The sequence below is a fragment of the Corvus cornix genome, chromosome Z (assembly GCF_000738735.6).
Source record: "Corvus cornix cornix isolate S_Up_H32 chromosome Z, ASM73873v5, whole genome shotgun sequence".
In the NCBI taxonomy this organism is placed as follows: Eukaryota; Metazoa; Chordata; class Aves; order Passeriformes; family Corvidae; genus Corvus; species Corvus cornix.
This window is the reverse complement of record NC_046357.1, coordinates 15,607,534-15,632,063: the sequence shown is the minus strand read 5'-3', so window position 1 is coordinate 15,632,063 and position 24,530 is coordinate 15,607,534. Positions and strand designations below refer to the sequence as shown.

Here is a 24,530-nt window from a genome sequence, read left to right as displayed (position 1 = left end):
GGGGCTGCATCTCTGGGGCGGTGGGGGGAATTGCAGGGACTGCTGCTCATGATGGGGGGGTGGCTCCGTCCCCACGGTGCTTCCACGAGTGTGCGGTTGCACGGGGGTCGGTGGGGCGCGCGTGTGTGCGGTGCCTCCCTCCGGCTCAGCATCCGTGGGGAGGGAGGAGGCGGCGGCGTGTCCGCAGGGGCGTGGACCGGCGTGTGCCTGTGGGGGTGCGCGTGTGGGTGTGCGTGTGGGTATGCGTGCGTGTGTTTGTGAGCCCGTGTGTGTGTGCGCTGCGTGTGTGTGTGTGTGTGTGTGTGTGCGTGTGTGTGTGCGGGCGGGTGCGCGCGGCGCGGCGGGGCCGGGAGCGCGTCCCCGGCGCTGTGCCGGGGGGTGCGGGCTGAGCTCATCGCTGGCTCCCCGGCGCTCCTTACCAGTGGCTTCTGCGGTCACATGGGTTATGTGCTGGAGTTTAAAAGAGCTTATAGCCCCCGAGCCGGTGCAGAAGCAGCCGGTGGTTGCATGGGGTAGCGCCGGGAGCGGCGGCAAGGAAGGCGCCGTGAGTACCGGGCGGCCGGGGCCGGAGGGCGGCACGGCGTGTACCCCCCCCCACCCACGGGACGGGGGAGGCGGCGTGCGGGCACGGGGGTCAGCGGAGGCGAGCCGCGGTGCCCGCCGCCGAGGGAGGCGGAAAGGAGGGCGGAGGGGAACGCTTTCTTCCCCCGCATTCGCCCCCGGTCTGGTGTACCCTCCCGCCCCGCAGCCGCGCACCTTTCCAGCGCCCGCGCGTGTCCGCGCCCCGACGAGGGCCGCGCGTCCACTCCTCGCCCGGGAGGAAACAATTTGGGCAACTTACTTTCCTGCCCCACCGTGCGCCTGTTCCCGGCGGGGAGAGATGGGGGGCAAGGGGCCGGAGAGTCGCCGCACCCTCCGGGGCAGCGGGTCCGCATCCGGGCACGGCGGCAGGACCCCCGTCCTCTGCCCGGCGGGACCCCCCGTCCCCTGCCCGGCCGGAGGGCTTCGCGGCCAGCACCAGGTTGAGGACTGGGAGGGATGAGTCCTCCCTGCGGCAGTGCACGGGGCTGGAGCCGGGACTGCGGGGCGGCTCTTTGTAAACCGGAGCCCGTGGATTTCCTGGGCGGGAGAGCAGGCTTCTCCTCCGTCTCTCCGAAGGCGCAACCTGCCTTCTTCTCTGCTGTGGCAGTTCAGATTTTCTTTTATATTTTTTTTTTCCTTCTTTGATTTTTTTTTTTCCCAAGTGTGATTTTATAAGGAAAGTGTCTGCATGGCGCTTCTGGGGAACTGCTCTCCCTGGGCTAGGCAGGCAGTTCATCCCGAGCGTGAGTACAAGGGCTGCTTTCTAGAATTGCATAATACACACCGATCCCTATGCTGCACAAAACTCCCTGACATTTCCACATCTTGGTGACTTCCCCCACTGCAATCTTAAAAACGAGTTGTGACTCCAATCAGTTCGTGAGCCAGTTTGTGCTGCCTTCACTGGGGACAGAACCAGGTCTGCATGTTCCAGCTTCCCTGGCTCCTCCGGCAGTTGTTTCTTTAACCACTAAACTTTTTTGATATAACGATCGGCACTTCTTCACTCTGTTATCCTTCCCCACCCCGCACTTACAGACACATGTGCAGGGTCTGTTTAGAGTGCAGGTTACAGAAAGGGGATTGCCTGCAAAGCTGTTCAGTTTTTTTCCCCATCTCTTTGTGTTTTAATTTGCGGGATGGTTGAGGAGGTCCTTTTCTCGGATTGCTTTTTGCTCGGGAACTTGCTGACTTCTGCTCGGATTTAGCAAATTTCACTGACTGTGCCTGCTCTCAGTGCACCACGTTGTGTACTTGGGTGAGGGACGGGACCTGCACATGCTGCTGCCGGTCCCACTGGCCGTGTGTGCAGGCAGCAAGGCACTGACATTGGCTGCTTCCTGCAAAATGTGCAAATACGTGGGAGCAGCCGTTCTTGCTCTCAGCTCCCTGCCCTGCCCCTCTATGAGGAGTTGGAGCTTTGCTGTGATGTCTGGAGACGTGCAAGGGATGCTCGTGTCTGATCAGGCAGCACGCTGGGACCAGGTCCTGGGACCAGAGGTCTCTGGGGTTCACTGCAGCAGATGGTCTTTCCCAAGACTGGCTGAGCTTTAGAAATGAGAGCCCCATGCCTGGCAGACTTCCTTGCGACAGCTCCTCAAGATAAGTTTATCAGAGCCTCTTGTCAGAGCAGGCCAAGCCGTGATCTAATGATCGTACATTATCTTTGGTCTGATTTACCCCAAGAGGACCCCATCCTGCCAGGACTCTGCATCCCCTTCCACTTGAAAAGTGCTCAGCACCTCCTGGGCTAGGGAAGGGAAAAGCCCTTGTACCTCTCAAAGCCACAAAGCTTGTGATGCACACACACATTCAAATAACTGTGCAGCCAAGGCTTAGCTTTCGGAGACGTGACTGAGTTTCTGAAGCCAGCAGCAGGAGTTTTGTGGGTGCAAGCCCCAGCTCCTGGCCACTCTCAGTTAATTCCCTGCAAGCTGGAGGCATGCATCCTGCTCCAGCTCACGCTGGGGCTGGGTGTGTGCCTGGGGAGCCTGTCTCTCAGCTCTGTGGTTTATTATTGCTGCCGCTGCCATTATGCCTGACAAATGGGAGTTGCTGAGTAATGTGCTGTTTGTGTGTAAATATCTCAGTGCTTGCAGCTGAGCTCACTCCTGCCACTTTGCAGGAAGCCATCTCAGCACCTTTCTCCTGTGAAGACCCGGGAGTGCAAAAGCATCCTTCTGCAGGGACCTTCCCACTGCTCCCAGCAGCTCTAGCCTTCGCTCTCCGCTGCTTCGCTGCAAGCGTGAAGCCTCCATCCTCTCCGGCAATCGTGGCGGCCCTGCTGCTTTCCTGAGTGTGAGTCAGGGCTGGGAAAGGGCTCTGTGTGTGCCTGTGTGTGTTTCTGTGTGTGTGCCTGTCTCTGTGTGTGTGTGTGTGCATGCACAGGCTCAGCTGCTCCCGAGGGTCCTTGTCCGAGGCAGAGTGAGTTTTGGGGACTTTGAGTGTTTTGATGGAGACAGTCATGCATAACTAGGAAAGGAGTTTTTGGGTTGATTTGGGATTTTTTTCCCTGCCCACTCAGCCCTGAGTTCCCCCTCATTTCATCCCAATGCTGATGAAGATGCTAAATTACTCCTTCCCAGATTGTTTTCATCCCATTTGCAGATTAACATCCAACTGCTTTTTGCAGTCAGTACTTGCTCAGCCCAGCTTTTTAATCTCCCCTTGTAAATCAATCCCTTCTGCCTCCTGATCATTTTTGTCGCTCGTTTTTCTGAAATCCCTCCAATTTGTCCATTTTGTGTCGGTGACGTATGCCTGGCCCTAAACATGATGTATACCAGGCATGGCAGCGTGAGGGAAGGACACCTCCTCCCCTCCCACCCCGCTGGGGCTTGTGATGCTTTGTCAGCACTGAACTGAGTTACTTCCCCATTATTCTAAGCTATAGTCCCTGCTCGGTGTTGCAGAAGAAAGCAGCATACTCAGGTCAGTGCCCTGGGGAGAATTCCTCCAAATTTTGGTGATGGGTTACCGAGGTTTGCTTGCATGCTGCTAGCAGATGCTGGAAGGGGACGGAGGTCTAGGTGTATTCCTGGGGTGCCTCTTCCCACAAGAACTAATAGTTGAACAGGAGGGAGGAGGAAAATAAGAGAAGGTAAGCTGGGCAGATGGGGAAACTGAGGCACATGCATGCACATTTCCTGTGCACCTTTCCAGCACACAGCTCTTGTTTAGGTGCTCTGTGTGTGGGGTCTGCTCTCCGTTGCACTCATTAGTGCTGCAGTCAGCATGGGCATTTTTCAAGGAGATGCTGGATCTTTGGTCAGAGCAGGCTGGCAGTCAGGGATGCTGGGTTCTGGGCTGATTTTTGCGTATTGCTTCTCATGCTCGTAGCCAGAGCCTGATGCCACAGGTGCTCTCATGGGGATGAAACAGGGTGAGAAAGTGCCTTGCATTCGTGCACTTTGAAGTTTTATCATGCCAAACCCTGAGCTCCTAGCACTGAGCATTCCCATTCCCTGGAAGGGCTGTGCCCTTTCAGGGTCTATCTATTTTTAGGAGGAGTTGTGTTCTGGACAGTGTCCACTGCAGATGCTCTCTGCCTCCTCCTCTTGGCCCTTCTCCAGGGACACTGTGTGGGCTATCTGATGGAGGGGCAGATCTTGCCGGGGCTCCTCCAGAGCAGAATGGAGGAGGCACCGTGATGGTCATGGGGACACTTGGGGGGGTGTGGGTGCCCCGGGGTGCTGGGGAGGGACAGCAAGCTTACACTGTCCTTTACATGAACTGCTGGGAATGGCGTTTCACTGTGCTCTAGGTGCCAGCAGGACACGGTGGCAGCTTCGATGTGGGATAAGCAAGGGCACTGCCTGGGCCAGGTGGTACCCGGAGCTTGGCGGTACCCGGTGTCAGTCCGTTCGCCAGGATGACACTAGGGGGCACGAGATCTGCTGGAATTCCTTTGTTGGGCATGGGAGAGGAGGTTGCAAAGCTGCTCTTGACCCTTCAAGCCCCGTACATCATCCCCCTGCAGGTACATCATTCCCCTGCACATTTTGTAGGATTATGAGTGTTAAACCCCACGAGCTGTCCCGGTAACTCGTCCTGCTGCCAGGGAAGGACACAGCTCTCCAGATGCTGCTCCACTGGGTCTGTCTGTCACTGACCATGGAAGCAGCAGGAGTAAGGATGGAAGCGCTCAGCCGGAAACATCTCCAAAGTGAGGAGGAGATGGATGCGGCCAGAGTGCCAGGGAATCTCCGGGGAATCTGGGAAATCCAGGAAAACACCTTAGCATGGTTTTAATGCCTCTCTAGAGGCATTGTCCAGAGCAGGGATTAACTTAGATTCAGGGCTGGCTTTCAAGATGCAGCGTGTTATGGTTTCATTTTCTGCTGGTTGTTAAGTTCATGCGTGATGTCTCCTCAGGGTCATGTTTTCCCAAAGCAGCAGAAACTTTAGAGAGTCTGATTTAATGAATGGTTCTGATCGATCTGAAACATGGAGAGTGTGTGTGTGTATTATATATTTGTCCATCTACATATCTGGGTAGAGTGCAAAGAATATGTTTTTGAAGGTATGTTTATGCATTTCTGCATACATCCAGCTGTAATATTGTCTTCAGTCCTTAAAATCTATTATTCCAGCTGTGAATGTGTGTATATATATTAAAACACTGTATACTGGAGTCTTTCTCTCTTGTTATAACAAACCTCGCAGAAAGCAAATAAAGAGACATTGTTCTCATAGCAGGGTTTTAAGGGCTCAATATTTATCTTCTATGAATTTTGGTAGTTTTTGTTCAGCATGTTTGCAGTTATGATGGTGGGGGGGGGGTTGCCTATCTACTTCAAATTCTGTGCTATTGGGAAACTGAAAACATTTGGATCATTTCAGTTTGTTCATTACCTAATGAAAACAGAAATCAAGCTTCTGGATTGAAATGCTGGCACTTGATAACATTCTGGCATATTAAGTTCTCAGTGGTTGGGGTTTTTTCTAATGCCTTCTGTTGCCAGATACCAGGCTCCTTTGCTGGAGCCCTGCTTCTCTCGCAAGCCCCCGGGCAGTATTTTTAGTAGGACACTGACGCATCGCAAACACTCCTGTTCTGTGAGAAAAAGCTTTGCTGTCTGTTGTTGAAAGTAGCACTAGGATGGCTAGAAACCGGAGATCAGAGGGGGACGATGCTGCTGCTGCGTCAGAGCATTTGCTTTGTGCCTGTGATGGAGGTTTTGTGTCAGGTCGTGCAGGTGCATGCCTGTGCGGATGTGAGGGCAATTCCCCAGCTGGGCTCTGAGACAGGACTGAGGAGCAGGGCTTTATTTATTTTGAAATGCCTTGTGAAATGGAAGGAGGTCCGGGAAGAAGTGCGGAGTCAACTTTCAAGTCAATTAGGGATGTATCTGGAGGTGTGAAGTGGTTTGAAGAGGACAGGGTGATTTGTCTGAAAGTGTTAACTAATTAGAGGGTATAGTCAGGGCTCTAATTAGCCATGACACCCTAAAGATGTCATCAAAGCCCTCTTGAGGCATGGCTGATCCAGTGCCGTGGCTGTGAGCTGTCTGGTCAGTGTGGCCATGCACGGCCAGAGCTGCCGCCCTCTGTCTCAGAGGCAGCCCAGATGCTGGTGCTTGAGGAGGCTCTTTTCCTTTCAGGTGACTTGTGATACCCTCTGGGGCTGCTGCCAACATCGAGTGATGTTCATAAAGTCACAGAACGAAAGGAACGCTGCAGCAGTTGGAAGAATTAATACTGGTGCCCATTATGTGGGAAATCTCCTCTCTTTTCCCGGGGGGGGTATCACTTTCTGCTGCTCTGTGCCTGGGGGAGGCTGGAGGAGGAAGGCTGTGAGGGTTTGCATTAAATGATGCTGTACTACCAGCTGGTGGAGGAATCATGACTCCTTTCTTAGCATTGCCTGACAGAGGGGACATGGGATCAGCTGAAATCTGGCTTGCCCAGACCTGCTTGTATTTAAATACTATGCAACACACCCCATGAGGGGGAACTGTTGCGGGAAGCGGTACAAGAAGTGCTGGGTAAGAGAGGCTTTTCCCTGATACTGGAAGCAGCTTGCAGCCTGGAGCTCTGCAGGACCACACCTGGGTGGTGGGTGATGGATTCCCCTTTGAGAGGCGGGGCTGGGGGTTGCTCCCTCTGGGGCTGCTCCCACTGCCTGTTCATCCATCAAAACCATTGTTCAGTCTGCCCTGTGAGGAGACGAGAGCGGGAGTTGCCCATTCCCAGCAGTGGTGCCAAGAGCCAGTAGGAGCCACCTAAAGCTAGGGAGTAGGCTGATGGATGAGTCTGGAGAGCAGGGCCCATTGCCATTCCCAGCAACAGGGAGCAAAAGCATTCTCTCCTCTCTCAAGGCTGAGGTCCCCATGGCTGTCAGAGCCCTCTGAACTGCCAGGAGAGAGAAGCAGTGGGCGGCTCAGACCTCACTGGCAGGAAGGAGGTACTGTTACTCCTGTTTCAATGGGAAATAAAATAGATCCTGGGGCGAGGATGTTCCCTGTGTGTTTCATCAGTGCTATGAGCAACCTGGCTCTGCAAAGGGACTCCTTTTGCTTTTGTAGGTGGTATTGCAGCCCCCCAAAAGTGAACACACCACCAGGCACACCTCCATGCTAACAGCTACTGAGGGATGCGCCTGCTTTTAATTATGTGGGTGTTAAGGCAATGAATTAATTTTGTTCACAAAGTCGCAGCCTCGTATTTTCCTGCTGCTCCTGGTCTCTGGTGGCATTCCCAGACTCTGGAGTACACATGCAAATAACTTGGAGACTGGTTGTAGTAACTTGCAGGACCCTGCCACGCAGGGCTGACCCACACATCTCTCCCTGTGCCCCTGCCATGGGGTCCCAGTGCTGCAGGGGGCACGCAGCATTTTAGGGTGCCGTGTTAGAGATGATGGATGGGGAGCTGCTGCCTGTGCTGAAGCATCACAAACTGATCAGCACAGAGGGGGTGGTCTGCATTGCTGCCCTCCTGCCTGGAAAAGCAGCCTGAGTTGGGTACCTCGGGGACAGGCGCGAGATTCGGTTGTGAAATCAAACAATATCGTGTATAATAAAACAGCCTTATATCTGATTTTGCTCTAGGTACACTCTGCACCACAGTCCTTTTGTCTAGGGCCTAAAAAATGCTGGTGATAATGAGGACACATCCTTTCCTGTGGTTAGCGTGTGGTTCTCAGATGCAAAGAGGAGGCAGCCTGTGCTAGACTTCACCATCAATGTGTGATTTACCCTCCTCTGTGCTACTGAACTAAGGGCTTGAAAAATAAATACATTAAAAGGAAGGAGAGACAACAAAAGGATGCTGCTGCTCTGAAATTCGATCAAAAAAAGCTCTGTCCAGTCCTCTGGGCTTCTCACTTAACTAAGAGCTCCAGAAATAACAGTGTTACGGTAAAGTGCACCCACAGATAACTGTGGGTTTGGGGATGGGACTGCTTTGTTCTTGAGGAACTAGGATGAAGTTCATTTTGGGTATTTTTTCTCCCCAAAGTGGGGGTTATTTTCACTCCGTGAATCCGAGGCCATTCAAATCTGCCTGGGACCTCTCAGCTTTGAAATCCTTGCCTAGCCTGTTGTCTCTCCCCAGCTTGCCAGACACACATATGGGTGGGAGGCTGCTGTATTTGGGAGCCCAGCTGGTGGGGGTGGGAGAAGTCACACCGAGCTGCTGCCGCTGTTTCTCCCGGCTTGGTTCAGAGCGGTTTCCTCTTGCCCCATATCCTGGCCATGTGCGGGGTGGCCGATGGCCCACACGTGTTGCACAGACACATTTCCGTGCTGCCTCTTTGTGCCTGCCTACCTATTTGCAGCTGGGGGAGCTGAAGCTGCTCTTTCTTGTGATTTGTAAAAAAAGTCTCTCTCTGGATGGAGTTGTCTGTGCTTTTATTGACCTGGTTACGGGAACGACAGAGGCTTTTCCGTCTCCTGGATGCGTGATTTCTGCAAGGGCTGTGGAGCAGGGGCCAGCTCTTGCTGCTGGTGTGTTTCCAGTCCTTCTAATGTGATTAGTTTGACAGGCCCATTGGGTATGTTGGCAAGTCTAGTTTTTATTTTGTGCATGAAAGTAAGTGCTGTGACAGGGCACGGAGCACCAGCTAATGCTGACATCTGTGCAGGAGGGAGCGTTTTGGCTGGACAGTATTTTTGGCAGTGCCTCAGATGCGCTATGCCACCTGGAAGGACCCCCTTGACCTTTTGATGGGGCATTTCTGTAATGTCCCAACTTCCTGAACATTTTGGAGGCTCCTCCTTCGTATCTGCAGTTGGAGTTGCTTGGCCAGAAGCTGCAGTTTGAGTTCTGTGAAACCTGAGTGTTGAGGACATCCCAGGCGTGCACCTGGTGACTCCCAGTGAAGGTGTCCATCCTTCAGAAGTCCAGCAAGCCGCCATCAATCATCCCCATTGGTACACCCTGCCTGCTGGGCTCCAGTTTTTTACATGCTGACATCTTCCAGCAATGCTGAGGCACACCATATTCTTGGGGCTTGTTTGGACGGGAGGAGGACTGGAAGGGAGATCATCGATCATCTCCAGTCTGCAAAGTGCTTTTTGCTGTACAGACACATCTGCTCTGCCCCAGCCCTCTCTGCTCTGGATCAGCAGTTCCAGGTTCACCCTAGCTTACTCATCTGCAAAGCAAGGATGATGAGGAACTTCCCCAACAGCCATGGTGGGTCCTTGACTTCAGGGGCATGCAGCATTTGTGCTTCCAAGTTTTGGCACATCTGTACCTGTGGTCAGGCCAGAAATGGTGGGGTTTTTTTGAAGTGGGGCTGCCTTATGCACAGGGGAGGGCCATTTGTGTGCAAATGGACCTGGTATCTCCCCATAGCTGCTAGAGGAAGGAAGGAGATGATGGCGTGACTTGCCCAGGTCGGAAGAGCCAATAGCAAAGGATACGTGTTGATGACTTTGCCTTTGCCTCTCCCAAGGAATTGATCTGGCCTGTTCTTGGGTGTAGGACCCAAACTAGAGGTTTGACTCACTGCACATCTGCATTTAGTCTTGGAGGGTTCCCCAAGGCTGCCTGCTGTAGTACATTACCAGGGTCAGCCTTTAGCCTTGCCACCACTAGGAGTTGGAGGGAAGCATCATTGCCTGCAAAGAGGGGAAATAGAAACCTGGAGAGGCTTTGGGATTTCCTTGAGGTCCCAGAGAATAGCTGGTGGCAGAAAACCAAATTTCTTGAGTTGCTAACAGCTCCTGCCAGCTGTGGGACACATTAGTAAATACCTGAGTAGATCAAAGTAGGGCATCCGGCTCTTTGTGCAGCACTGTGCTTATCTGTCTATCTGTCTGTCTGTCTGTCTGTCTGTAGTTCTTCTGGCAGTCAGACCCGAGATGACATTTAAAGGCTTTACGTTTTTTCTTTCTTGCCAGTTTCAGATCAAATTTGCTGAGCTGTCAAGCTGAAGATGCTTTTCTCCTAAGTGCTGGCCCAGCAACAGCTTGCTCTGCTCCATCCCTATCTTGGAGGAATCCATCTGGGTTCCTCCTGCCTCCCATCACTGGCATTAACATGTGGGCGCTGGAGCAACAGCTCTGCTGATGGATGGATGAAGAGAAACAGATTTTAGCTCCCTTTTTCTCCCTGTTGTTCAGACCATTCTAGGCTCAGCTAGCAGTAGGTGTTCAAAAGCAGCAGACAGAGCCAGGTTCACAGTGAAGAAGTTTTGTTGGGGCAGAGAGAGCAGTGGTAGAGGCTTGCAGGCAAACCCTTCCTCCTCCCTAAGCCTGTGTCTGACCTAGGTCTTAGATGCAAGCATGTGTGCAATGAGCTGGTGGGCTCTCAGCAGAGTCCCATCAGGCTGGGTGTCTGCCTTGAGACAGCCAGGATGAGTGGCACTAATCAGCATCTCACCCACTGGGTTTCAGCAAGGAAGGCGAGTGCTGTCCTTGTATGTGCAGTGAGAAAATTGCTCCCATGTCCCTGGGGGCTGTCACTCCAACACTTTGCCATGCTCTCCTGGCGGGGAGCGGCACCAGAGGATGCCTCTGTTGCTGCTGTCTGCCTTGGGGACAAGCACAGGCACGTGTCTCCAGCTGGAAGTCAGCTTGGGGAGTGGAGAAACCTCCCCAGAACATGCATTTGCAAGCTCTGGTGTGTCGCAGTCCCTCCCGGTCAGTCACAACCTGTGTGTCACAACCTCCTGCCACTGTGTGAGTGGGAAGGCTCAGTGCCTGTTTCCTGGCTCTGGAATAGGGAGCCAGGAGTGGCTGCAGGCACTGAAGCTGGAGCCAGAGCCATCCCTTGGTCCCAGCACCAGCAGCCAGCTCCAGCTCTAGTCCTCGGAGCATTTTTGAGGGCTCTGTGCAGCATGGTTTTAACTCCATCCCTTCCTCTTGTGCAAGCCTCTTCCCTGACCAGACATAATGATAAAGTCAGTCCTGAGACAGCTGTAGCTCACTGGATTTGCCAGGCTCTCATCTTCCACTTTACACTCACCAGACCCTGCATGGTGCCTGTTGGGAGCTGTCTCAGCTGTCCCTGAGCAGCATTTTCAGCAAGGATGGCATTTCAGGAGGGTCCCCCATAACTCAGTCGGGTGCTGCCAGTTTAACCCAGCCAATGGCCCTCTTGCAACCCCAGCTCTGCCTGTGGAGGACACCAAGCAGCTGCTAGGCAGCGGAGACACAAACTGACCTGCACCTTGGCTTTTCAGGGCAGTTAGGATATGTGGATGGAGCAAGGCTTTGTGACACAAGCAATTACAGAGTTGGCTTCAATGCCCAGAGGAGCCAGAGGTTGCTCTTGTCACCCAGACTAGGAGATGGGAGGAATTTATTCATTGTTCTAACTCCTTCCAGAAGTAGCTCAGATGCCTCAGCAACAGGCAGCTCTGTAAAACTGAGACGAAAAATAAAGGACCTTTCCTTTTGCTGGGTCCTGGACAGTTAACCCTTTTAACCATACCATGTCCAGGTGGTGTGACTAGGCTCCATGGGACTCAGGATCATCTCTCTGGAGACACCTTTGGGCACGGCCATGTCCACAGAGCAGCAGTGCAGAATTCTTCCATCAACAGATTTAGGATCTGCCCTGAGTAGAGCCTCTGCCTCGGTACTGCTCAGTTTGAAAGCCCTGCCTCATCATTGTCCCCCCAACAATTGCTGCTGTGGATATTAATTTTTCCCAGATTTTTGCTTCCCTTTGAATATCTCTGCTATGGATCATTTTCCTTTCATGTGTTAGCTGGTATTTTCCCAAAGCTGAATCTTGTGCTATTTCCTGCCTCCCTTTCTATGCTTTCTCTTGCTCCCTCTTCTGTCATGCCTAAAACCACCTTGGGCTTTTCTTCTGCTCACTTTAGAACAGACTGCTCCTCTTCTTCTGAAAGGTCATAAGATGGGAAGAAATGGCCATTTAAAATACGAGGAATCCTGTCCACCCACATCTTGCTTAGCACCTCCCCAGCAGGAGAAAAGTGACTCAAGGCTCCCAGGGTGGGAGGATAAATCAGGTGTTCTGTGGATGGGGAGAGCCTTGCAGGGCAGGAGCAGGCTGCTGAGGCTGTCAGCAGTTTGCGAGGGCTGCAAGGTGAAGTTCCTGGCTGCAGCAGTGATGGGAGGGGATCTGGGAGCTCCTGTACCAGGAAGTCTGAAGTACCACATATGATGGGTGCTGAGGATGAGGCAGCAAGGTCAGGCTGGATGGGTAAGAGGGGTATCTTCTCTCTGGTGTTGTAGCTGTGGTTTCATGGTGGGGAGCTGGGGGTATAAAAATTAGTCAGTTTGTCCTTAAGCAGTGTTTTTCCACCATTCTCTGTAGATTCCCAAGTGGAAACTTATTTTAGGCTTGAAGTCTCCCCAAGGCATTCTGTTTGTCTAGCTGTGGGTGCTGTTCAAGCTGAGGCTGTGTGGGGAGTATGTGATAACCTTTTTTTTCATGTCTCCTTCTTTAGTTCTATGCTTCTTAATTGATATTTGTAGTCTTTTACCCCTTCCCAGCTGCTGCACTTGTCTGTTCCGAAGGACAGTGGTGCTGCAAGGAGTGGGACAGGATTGCTGCAGCTCCTCAGGCCCTAAGCTGGGCACAGAGCGTCCACAGTGTTGGGTCCTCTTGCTTTGCCCTAGTCCTCATGCTGTGCTGTGCCATCCTCAAAAGCTGTGGGCAGCCCTGTTTGCAGGGGGAGGCTGACACAAGGTTCCGAGAGGATGGAGTGGAAAGGTGGCTTTACCTATCTGGAACAATGAGCCCCTTTGTGCACATTGTTTTTTAGACCTTAACCTTTCTTGTACCCTCCATCAAAGTAGTGGGAAAATACTGCTTTTCCCAAAGCCAGGTGCCAGGGGACCACTGCCTCATGCTGTAAGCTCAGGAGTCAGACAGCAGCTTAAAGAGTAAATATATCTGCCTCTGCAGCTCTTGGCTTCTACAAAAATAAATCTTAAGGAGGTAACTTTTTACTGTGCAGTTCTCAGTGCTGGTTCTGCTGTGGTTTCCACTGAGATAGCATTTGGCTAACACAGCCAACCAGGAGTGGAACAGGCCTGGAGCTGTATAGAAAGTGATTAAGATAAGGCAGGGTTATGATTTGCCTGTCTGATCCTGAAGCTTTGTGCATTATTTAGTGTGTGTAGCAGGAGGTCAGTAGCCTCCTGATAATTTTCATTAGATTAGTCAGGCAGGATAATCACCTGCTCAGGAAAAAACCAACTTGACACTGTCTGTTCAATAGTTGGGGTTTAACTGAAAATAAATAGTCTTGTAATTATAAGGACATTGTCAAGGTCAAGAGGCTCAAAGATTCGCTTCCTTTTTTCCTCTGGTATGTTTACAGAGATCCTGCAATTCTTCGTGAGATTTTTTTTTTCCTCTCTTAAATTCAAACCAAGATCTTCAGGGCTCTTAAAAGAAATTCAACACTTCCACTGCAGTGGACGTGAGTGGTGTTGCAATAGCCAAGTGGTGCTTGTGCCCTGCTGCAGCTGAGTGACCCCATGCTAATGAGCAGGGCACTCGATAGCGAGCTGGGAGTGTGTGCAGCCAGCCCAGGCAGACCTAAACCGGGGTAGAGATGCTCTTCCCTCCTCCTCAGGGCTGACTGTGGGATGGATCCAGCCCAGAACACTGGGCCCTGCTAAGGTGGCAGAGGGTATCCCCTCCTTGGGAGCAGTCAGCCCAGCACGAGTGCCACCCTGTTGAAATGAGAGTGTGCATTATCTCTCCCGCGGGTGACTTTACTGCTGTGATTAGCTGAGGCTTTCAGAAAGCCCAGGAAGGAAGAAGTGGGAGTGAAGCTGATGCCCTAATCAACTACCAATGGGCTCTGCAAAGGGTACTTTACTAAAGCAACAGATAAGTTATTAAAGCTGGGGTTGGTGCTTGTGTGGTGCCTAAATCCCTGCCCTTTGTCACCCTAGAAGGGGTTGTGCTTGCAATTTATCTTCCTCATACAACAATAAAGCCCAGAGGGATCTTTGTAGTCTTCTTAATCTGTCCAGCTGCAGGACTGGTGTTTGCTGGATGAGATCTGGGAATGGCTTGTAAGTGCTCAAGGTAGATTCAGAGGTAGTAGTATTAGCCCAAGGTGAGCTTGCTGTGTCCATGCTGGTGCTGTGGTTTCTTGGCAGTATGCTGCAAAGGCAGGTAGCCCTGGTTTGCACCAAGCAGTGGTGTGGAATATATGGGGGAAGCTCTCAGCTCTCTGTCCTGAGCTCTGCTGAAAGCCAGGAGAGCTGCTGGCTGTGCAGGGAGCCTTCAAACATGGTAACCTATATGGCAGAAGAGGCAGTGTTTGCATGCTTGTGCTTGCTGTGCACATTTCTGCCATGGAGAAATGGAGCTGATGTTGTGGCTACACATGTGCTAGCTAGTGCCCTAGAGTCCTTGCTGCTTTTGTTTTGTTTTGTTCCCAGTCTAATTGCCCATAAGTGGGGATTCTTGTCATCAGAGCTGGTGGGGCTTGTGCTCAGCCCATCTTCACTGCGAACCTGCTGCTCTGGCTCCCTGTCACAGGCTTTGACGGATGTCCCAGGGGAAAGCGAGGGCATGGTTCGGCCTGATGTGCCAAGTGACTGATGGTGTGGTCTGATGACTGATGCCACGCGTCCGCAGCCGGCGCGCGGGTGCTCCCTTGCTCTTCCTCCAAGGGAGATGGGAGGAGAGGGGGCTGCCTTGACAGCTTGCTTTGAAAGCAAAATTACTCCAGGGCTGGATTTCTTCTCCCCACTTCCCATCATCTTCTCCCCCCTTCTCCTCCTTTCTTTTTTGCTTGACAGAAAAAGCATAACTCGTCTTTAATTGGTGCTTTGTGCCTGTCTCCTGACAGAATTCAGCAGAGAGGGGGCTGGCTGGATCAAAACAGCTCAAAGTTGTGAGACTGTTATATGTCTGGCCTCCCTGTTTAAAACAAAAAACCTCCTCAACTTTTATTTCTAGCCCCCCTCCCCATTTTAAGCCAATTCCTTGTGAACCATGAAACCAAGCAGCGGATGCTGTTCCAAGCGCTCCTCAGACATCCCATTGAGGAGCCCGACTGACACGGGGAGCTGAGCATGGCGCACCACGCACCTGACCTTCCGCTGAGCCTGGGGCTTGGAGCATCTAATTGGCATGTATGTGGAAGGCTTCAGACCTCTTCATCATCTTACAAATAAGACCTGCCAGTGCCTGAAACACAGAACAAATGTTGCATGGTGGATCAGGCGGGGAAGTGGTCTGCACTCCCCAGGCAGCACTGCAGCATGATGGCAGCAGGAGGAACAGACCTGGCCAGGTACTTGTTCAGCTGTGCTTCCTATGTGAGCAAGGCAAAAGCAGGGTTAGAACAGTGTCCCTGATCCCTTCAACTGCCCTGTTGTGGTTTCCCTCTCTGTTGAACATCTATGATTATAAGAGGCCAGGTAACATCTCCTGGGGTCAGGTGGGGTGCTGGGAGGAAGCCCATGCCCTTGTGGTAGCGTCAAGATCTAACTCTGTCAGAAAACAGCATTATGAGACCCACTGGAACCTTTGCAGGCTGGCTTACCCTGGTCTTTGCAGAGCAGAATCAGAGAATGGTTTGGGTTAGAAGGGACCTTAAGGATCATTTCGTTCCACACCCCTGCCACGGGCAGGGACACCTCCCACCAGACCAGGTTGCTCAGAGCCCCATTCAGCCTGGCCTTGAATATTTCCAGGGATGGGACAGCCACAGCTTCTCTGAGCCACCTCTGCCAGTAGTTCACCATCAAATTGTTTGCTGCAAGATGTGGCTCCTGCCTGGTCAAGCACTCCTCTCTCCAAGGGGCTCCAGTTCCTCTCCTGGATTTCTGGAAGGGGCTTGGGTATGTCCTAATGCTGCTTGTTCCAGTCCTGCCTGTTGAGGTGGCTTCCAGGGGTATAAGACATAAGGTGTGTGATTGAGGTCCTTTCCAGCTGGATCTGTCCCCATGCAAGAAGAGGACAGCAAGAAATGAATTGCTTGGGATTATTTGTTTGTTTGTTTGTTTGTTTGTTTGTTTGTTTCTACTGTGCAGTTTGCAGGTATTTCTGCCCTTGCCCAGCCAGAGGCAGCGATAAGGCAGCAGCTTGCAAACTGCTCCTGGCTGGGAACTCTGCTAGGCTGTGCTCCTAACTCTGCTTTTGGTGCTGACCAGCCCTGGTGTGGGTGGGGCAGAGGTCATTTCAAGTGGCTTCACAGCAGTTGCTTGGTCCCTTCTGAGGCTCCAAAGCAAACCTGATGCTGGGGTGATACTTCTGTAGGTCTTTCTGGGGCTCCTTCTAGGATGATGGGAGCAAAGTACAAAGTGATTTGTTGCTAAATATTGGGCAATTCCATGGGCATCTTCAGGAGCCATGCCACTGGTGCTAAGCAGCCCTTTCGGGGAAAGGAGATGCTGGGAAGGGGCTTGAGGAGGATGCAAAGATGGGATTACTTGCAGCTGGAGGGTGGTGAGGTCTGAGCAGGGCCTGTTTGCCCGAGGAAAGGTGGCTTCAATGAAGGGCATCGCCAGAAGTGGGAGCCTGGAGGAGCTGGGTGCAGTCAGAGGGATGGAGTGGTGTTACAGGGTACAGGGTAGGGCCAGGGAAGCACCATGGTGAGCAGATGATGGTCAGGGTGAGAATATAGTTGCTGTGGAGACTTCTGGAGAGAGAACGGGTAAATTGGCTTGTCCTGGGCTGAACTGGAAGTGACAGCTAGGTGTCAACAGGAGAAGTCAGACTTACACTGCTGCAACTACTTCACACAGCCACCAAAGGGCTGTGAGCAGGGTCTTGTCAATGTTTGGTGGGTGTTTGTCTACAGAGAAGGGAAGGAGCTGGAGCTGAGTCCTGGCTGGACTGATGCAAGTCCAGAGTTACGTCACTGCCCGTGGTGAATTGTGCTGCTGCAATGATCTTACCCCACCCTTGGGACAGGCAAGGAAGGGAAACACCACCTGTGAGAGGCCAAAGCCCTGATGGGCTGCATGTGTTGGGGATGTTTAGATTGTGGACAGGGCTGGAAGCCCAGAGGAAGAAGTATTTGAGGAAAGCAGACCCTTTGAGCTTGTTTCTTATTATATTCTCTATGGGAGCTTTGGACCCTCTTATGGGAGGGAGGAAAAAATATGTATCAGTTCCATCACAGTAAAATCCTTATTTGCCAAATAATCGTGTCCAAGGCTGTCTGCACTCCGTGTTGTAGGATTTTTCTTTACTTTTTTGGGGACTGTTCCAGGCATTCTCCCTCATGGGTGGTCTCTCTCTCCCATCCACAACTCTTCTTGCAGCCACCCAGAGCCTTTCCCAGCTTGTTCTCTTCTCTGGGTTGAGCAAGGCATTGATGCTCTGGATTGTTCTTGTTTCCAAATTTGTAAAGTCTATTCAGCAGATCAGTATTTCAGACCCTCCCCAGAGCTGGCTGTGTGGGAGAAGCTGGCAGCCACATTTGGGGGCCACTTCTCTCCTGTTTTTAGTTCCAGGTCTGCAGCCTCGGGGCTCCCACCCCACCATACCAAGAGATCTGGTTGCCCTCCCCAGGAATGTCTGGAGAAGAGCAGGGCAAGGTGCTGTAACCTGGTAGTTTAGGTAGTAATGCAGTGAGTCTTTTTTGCTTTTCCTTCTGCTTTAGTTACTGTTTTCTTGCCAGTGGAAAATAACCAGTGTATACCTATTAAGTTCCTGAGAAGTCTTATCTTTATTTCTAGGCTGGGAATACCATATGCCACATGGCAGAAACTGAGGGCTGCAGTCATCCCAGCACTGCCCCGTAGCCTCTGGGGAGCAGCCCACTGCTTCTCCCGCACAGATACTTTGTTGGTATCTCCTTGTTCTTGCTGCTAGGTGTGTGATGGACAGTGGCTCCTCACCCCGAGTCTGGAGGAAGGAAAGTGGGGCAGAGTGATGTCCTTCAGCAGAGGAGGCTGGCAGCTTTCTGCACTGTGCTTTGCTCTGGGGGCCAATTTTCTGCCCCTTCAGGCTGCTCAGAGCTCAACCTGCTACAAGCTTCCGATGTGTGTGCCCCTCCCAGGTGGATAAAGTGCAGAGGCTAGAGGAGAGGATGGCCTCTCTCTGGATCCCTCTTTGCAATAGGTGGGATTAAAAGCTGGGGAGGGAGTCCCTCTTGCAGAAACCCTAATTGCCCCTCTTCCCAAGGCTCCTGTGCGTGTTAACGACCTGTAATGGGACGGGTTGTGCTAGCCCATTAAGCCCCAATGGGGTCCTTGTCGACTTAAAAGTGTGAGGAATTTCACTCAACCATGTTAAAACACTTCCACCCCCTTTAATAGCTTCACGCATTGATTTAACCCTATGGCACGTGGGGTTATTGGCTGGGAACAGCCATCTGGCTCTCCCCAGCCTCCTGCCCTGCCTTCACGCAGCTACTTTGGCCATCATTCCCATTTCTGGGGGATCTTATTAGCGGGAGGGCTGTTCTAGCTCTTGCCTTTGCAGTGCTCCTGGTGGCTGGCTCGACAGAGTCGGTGTGGGAAGCAATTTTCCTCCCATCGCAATGAGCGTGGTCTTGCTTTGCTGCTTTTAATGAGAGTACTTTTGCCCTGGCTTGTGTCAGCTGCAGCCCACCTGTGCTGCCAATTACTCCAGCGAATCTGGTGTGACCTGCCGGGCTGGATGTCCGAGGTTTAAGTGTTTCTGAGCTGCAAGGTGTGAAAAATCTCACCAGCGTTGAAACAGCGGGGTGGGGGAGTGGCTTTCTGGGTTATGAAAGACCTGAGGACATGCTGGTATCAGGTGCTGTTGATCTCCGGGGAATTTAGAGAATCAAGGGCTCAGTAATTGCAGGCGTGTTTCCAGCGTGTTGAGAAAGAAATTCTTAATCACAGGCTGTGTGCCCTCATTTTTTATTATTTTTTCCTAGTAATTGAATTAGTTAAATGTGTGTTGTAACACCTCGCTGCCTGGGTAGGCTGGGAAGGGTACACACACAGACCTGAGGTGTGCCTGTGTGCAAGCAGACTGACAGGGCTCTGTGGGAGCGGCAGCAGCAGTTCTGCTACACAAACACGATGCATCTGTCACACATTTCCCATTTCTGGAGAAGTTGGCATGCCAGCCAGCGTGTGCCTTGCTCATGCTGACCCAGGCACCATCCAAGATCAGCTCTCCGCGGTGCCCACGTAGCTGTGACTTCCTTCTGGCTGGTGCCTGATGCTCAGATTCGTTCCTGTCTCCTTGTAAAAACTGTTGTTATTGTCATGGTTTCAGTCATTGCAGGGCAGGTTTGAAGGAGAATATCGGCTGGGCCAGTGTTAGCCCGTACTTGGTTTTTGTCTTGCACCAGGCAAAAGGCAGTAGTGGGGGTGTGGAAGTGTGGGGAGCTGGGTGATTGCTGGGAAGTGAACCCTGTCTTGGGGGTCAGTGTCCCTTCTGTTGTTTATACACCAACAAGCAACTCCTGTGTGTAAATACACTGATATCTGAGGCACACATTTAGAGTTTCAACTGGCTCGAGATCCTCTGCTAGGGCCCAGCATCTGAAGGTTGGGAGAAGATACAGCATTTTGGATGCTGGCTGGACTCTGCAATGGCTTGAAGGTGCTGTGGTCTTACCTTGGTGGAGAGCAGGAGGCACAGTCCGTGGGGAGGGCAGTCCCTGGCAGCCGCGTGTCAGAGGTGTCACAGCAATAGCAACTCATGTTAGCTCTCACTTTGTCGAGGTTTCTGGTGTGGGGGAGAGCTTGTCTACAGCAAGCAGTTCTCAAAAGGCTGCACCAGGGTACTTGGTGAATTTTAGGGCAGAAGCTCTGCTGGCTCTTGTGGGATCCGCTGTCTCCATGTATCATTCAGAAAGTCCTGTGCTTCCTAATAAATACCTCTGCAGTTAGGGGCAGAGAATAGAGCTCCAAATATTTAAGGTGGGGCAATTGCAGGGAAAGAATGAAGAGGGATGTGCAATCTCTCTCCTCAGAGCAGGGAGGGCAGTAGGGATTGATGCATTTAAAAGAAATGTGAAGATGCTGTTGGTGAAGTGAGGTCTGTTTCAAAGGTTTAAACCTCCTCTGGACACCTGTGGCACAGCCTGGCCTGGGACTTTTTCTTTCTTGGCAAGGATATGTCTTGTACGTGGAAAGCTGGTCTGAGTGACCTTCTGTGTCTGGCTGTCAGAGGAAATGTGCTGAGTCGGAACAAGTGTTTCCAGAGCTGAATGCTCAGGCTCGGGGTCTGTTTATCTCCCTGCTGAGATGCTGGGGTTGGCAGCCAGGCTGTGGTCCTTCTCGAGTGCCTGGGCTCGCTCCCAACCCGGGCCCATCAGACCACTTGTGATATGAGCTTCCTTCTGGCTCTGAAGGTCAAATGGCTTGCAGCAGGGTGACAAAGGGGCCCTTGATTTGAAAGAGATTGTTCTTGTGCCTTGCCCTAGGAGAGGTCTCATGGGCCAGGATGCGTGCTGGCTGAAAGGAATGCTTAAAATGTTCTTTCTTTGCTCCTGTCAAAAGCCTTTGCAAATGTGAATCAAAATATCTGCCCCAGTGCTTTCCTGCTGCATGCTTTAGGCTGGCTTATTCCTTGGGAATGGCTTGGTCAGTGCAGCCAAATATCCTGGGGTTCTGTCCCTAGCAGTGGACAGTAGTGGACTTGCAAGGAACGGCATAACAACAGCGTGAGCATGCACTATGTAACTCCAGCTTCTGACAGTCTCAAAAGTGAAGAGATTTTTATTTTTTTGCCCTCTGCTGTGAATTTGTCTAAGTGCATGGATTCAGGAAAGCAAGTCCTGATCACCCACAGCATCGCCACACCACCCACCCACTCTTGGGAAGAGCTGAGGACCTGGCTGAGCTGGCTTTTTCTCCCTCCCTCTGTGGGGGCTCAGCTGCTCTCACGGTTTAGTGGGAAACTCATCCCTCACACTCCACCACTGCAAAGCCTGTGCTTGTGTACCTGCAGCTGCAAGGTGCCCTCCAGCAAGGCTCTGTGCTGTGAGGAGCCTTGGTGATGCTGTGCACCCCAGCTTCATGCTGCATCCCTCCTCTGCCCAGACATGCCTTGTCAAGCGCGTCCAGGTACAGGTTTTATGCTGTATGACAGTAATCTGCTTGTACATCTTCAGCACTGATGTGTGACAGCAGTAGGATCAAGCACGTCCCAGCTGCACCTCACAGAGGTTTTCCCTGTTCCTTCCTGTTCTTGGTGCTTTGTTCAATTACATCTTTGCAATAAAGCAACTGAGGGTGCTCATACTGGGCAAATAAAATGTAAACATCTTCGCCTGAAAAACACCTCATAGATTTCTCTATGCAACTTTAAATTTGGAAAGAGAACCCATGAACTGGCAGCACCAGTTGTGGTAAGCCTTTGGCAGTCCCGTTTTGATCAGGAAGAAAAGGGGCAGGAGTGACTTTGGCATGGCAGAAAGTTGTGCTGGGGATGGAGCAAGGTTCTGATCAGTAGATTGATCATTCAGCCTTAATCAACTGGAGATGAGGTGTTAGTTACTGTCATCATGTGTAAATTAAAGGCAATGTGCAGGTGCTGGGAGGCAATGACTCTACTTACGAAAGGCAAAGGCCTTGCCAGTTGGAGCAGTGTGGCTGTATTGCATTTGTAGCCTGATTCGAAGGCTTCCTGCTCTGCTCCTGCTGCAAGTGTGGCTTTCTACCATCTGCTTGCCCTTGAGCTGCAGAACACAGCTCTTGGCCAGGGCAGTGATATGCAGGGATGTTTGCAGAGCAGGGATGAACTGCATTTAATCCAGAGGGGAAACACCAGCAGTAAAGATGCTCAGTGCTCCCACCTCTGCCATGTGCCTATTATGCTTCTCTGGGACTGATCCTCAGGAGGATGGGAGTGTTTTGGTGTTGCTCCCCAGCTGAGTGCAGTCTCTTGCTCCCTGTGTAGATCATGGCAGGCTGGTTTGGTGCTTTCAGGTTAGGATAACCCTCACCAGGAGCTAGCCTGCAGATGTGGTGCATTGCAGCCTTGGTAGCAGTGTGCCTACGTTCTTTTGGGTAGCCAAAAACTGAGTGGCTGTAGCTCTTGCCTTAGGAAAAAGTAAAGGATCTGCCGGCTTGTGCTCCCCATGGTGAGGCAGGGTCTGAGCAGCCAGGCTGCAGCCAGTGGAGAGCATGTTCCCTGCGTGGCATTAAGCCTTGCACATTGCTGTTACATCTGGTTGTGAAGTCTTTGGGGATCTCTCTGCTGTCTGTGCTGTGTAAGTGTAATATAAAATCCAGTCTACTTAAGATGCAGGTCTGTATCCACTCTCTCCATGCTGCAGCTCTGGGTCATGGATGGTCACTTAAAAATCACAGGATTCTGTTTGCCTTGAACTGAAGGAGGCTGTTAGACCCACAGCCTTAGATTGAGATGCTGCACAGGCAGGTGAGGGAGGGAGGGAGATTTTTTTTTTAACCTCTTGTTCCTTGTACCATCCCTTTGAAATGATCTGAGCTATTTAGGGAGTGGATGGTCAGAAGGCTGGCAAGGATGGGAGAATGAGGATGAACTGTCACTTGGTGATGGTCCAGAGTACCCGAGGAGCTTATGCAGAACTGCCCAGACATTCCTGCTGGCGGAAGATGAAGTGTCTGTGCTGTCAACAGCTGATGGAGAGCCCCACTCTGATGCCTCCCTGCATCTGCTGGCCCAGGTGACCTTCCCTGAGACAAAGGGACCTGCCAAAGGGTACTTTTGCTTTCCCTTCTGCTGTTCCCCACATTTGGATTGGGGATTCGGATTTGCATTTGGTTGCAAAGCTGCCACGTTTCTCCAGCATCTTCCAGCTCCTGGGGGACAGGCATGAGTAAGCCTATGCTACAGTGCTACCTGCACCTGGCTGGCCCTGCTGCTTCCCTGAGAACTGAGAGGCATAGGACAGAAATGGCACAGGCTGCAAAGGAGCTGGCTGGTGTGCTTTGATCTGCTCCTCTTAAGCAGATCATGCAGCTGATCAGCAATCCTGGCAGGTTCCTTGTGACCAGGAGCAAGTGTATCATGGCAATGCAGGGAGCAGAGTGCAGAGGGTTTGAAAGGGCACTGGGAGGTCAGGGCTCAGGTCCAGCCGTGGGTGGTGTCACCCTGGGCTCTCCCAGGTGATGTGCAGAAGGATATTGCTGCGGTGTGGGGATTGCTGTGATCCCTTTAACAGGACATGGTCAGAGGCACTTAAGAATTTAGATCTCTGGCCCCACATAGAGTGTTCAGTGCCCTGCTGTGTCTAGGCTGGGCTGGGTAAAGCCTGGTAAAAGGTTACCTCGTGGCACAGCACGATGTGGGTTTGCTTGAAATGCTGCGGAAGGAAGGAAGGAAGGAAATCTCCCCTCCTGTTTTTTTCCAAATCCTCTTCTAATCAGAGGGATTAGGCTGATTGTTGGCATGGTAGTGCTCTGACTGTCCAGTTGATAACTTCCACTCTTTTGTCTTAAGGGATGGAAAGTACCAGCAAGTAGTCTGTTTGCAGGAAATTCATTTAAAACCAAAATTGTGTGATACCCCCATCAAAGCTGATAGTTTCTTGTCTGCCCTTTGGCTGTACAAGACCTTAGGCCAGCAGAACCTCAGGTAGAACCAGTTCCTCTTTTGGTGCTTAAGTGCATAAGGACACCTCATCCTGCTGTTAAGGCCAGGGTCCATGCACATCATCTGCATTCTCTGCATCAAGGAAACAGTGGGAGTTTTAAGGCCCCTTGGTTGTAAGGCTCCTTTCTTTCCTGGTCTTGATGTAGCCGCAAAGATCTGAGCCTTCAGGACTTTATTCCCTGACTTTTAAGGGTCACCTTGCCTCTTACGACAAAAACCCATGGGCTGTTTTATGATACATTCCAACATTTCTCTGCTCACAAACCTGCTCTCCCTCTCCTACGGCTGCTTGTGTGTGCAAAGTGCTGCTGTGTGGCTGTGAGGTTTTGCCTTTGCAGTGTTTTTTGGGCTGCTCAGTGATGTCTTCAGTGTCTTGGAATGAGGAGTGCTGGGGTAGGGAGCAACATGCTGCTGCATGGTGCTGGGAAGAGGCACCTGAAAATTGTCTCCTCCCAGCACGGGTTGCATTTCTCTGTTCTTGTTTCACTCAGTAATGCCTGACTGAGCTCATCTTGCTCAGGAGAAGTTTGTGCCTGCCTTGCCAGCTCTGAGCCCTTCTAATACGCTTCCCCAGGCATTTATTCCTGTGCTTCCTCCAGAGCTGTCACCAGCTCGGAGCACAAACGTCTTCAAGATTGAATGGTCTCGTGTTATCATTTGGAAATACATGAGCAAAAACGATTTTTTCTAGGGAACAATAATGACCTTGTTTGCAGGCAATGAGACATCAAGCTGCCTCTTCTAGGGCTCCTCTTGTGTGAGTGAAGCTGAAGCTTTCTTTTCAGGAAAGGATCTCTTGGCTAGTCACACCTTCTAGCAGCACCTGCAGCCACCAGGCCCCTGTGTTAGTTATTTGTCCTGGGAGGTGAATCCTTCCTTGGTTCAGGCATATTCTTCCTGGGGATACTTCCCTAGGAAGGGAAGCTGTGGGGAGAAGGTAAAGGGTTTTCTTCTCCCCCTACTGCAGACTCGGTCTCAGTGTTGAAGCATCCTGATGTCCCTCTAACACCTTGGATGTGCTTGTGCTGTGG

General features: G+C 51.8%; 1 protein-coding gene across 6 annotated transcripts in view; it reads left to right on the top strand.

Moving 5' to 3' along the window:
• Window positions 1-343: 343 nt before the first annotated feature.
• CNTFR (ciliary neurotrophic factor receptor) overlaps window positions 344-24,530 on the top strand; it is a 200,654-nt gene continuing 176,467 nt past the window's right edge. For 5 of the 6 annotated variants that reach the window (XM_039567362.1, XM_039567363.1, XM_039567359.1 and 2 more), the window contains exons 1-2: window positions 459-544; window positions 2,708-2,880. Coding sequence is in view for 1 of the 6 variants with exons in the window: in XM_039567358.1 (XP_039423292.1) it covers window positions 446-544 (99 nt within the window). In the remaining 5 variants the exon portion in view is untranslated. Of the gene's footprint in view, window positions 545-2,707; window positions 2,881-24,530 lie in introns of all 6 variants that reach the window. The other variant, XM_039567358.1, reaches the window with a different exon arrangement.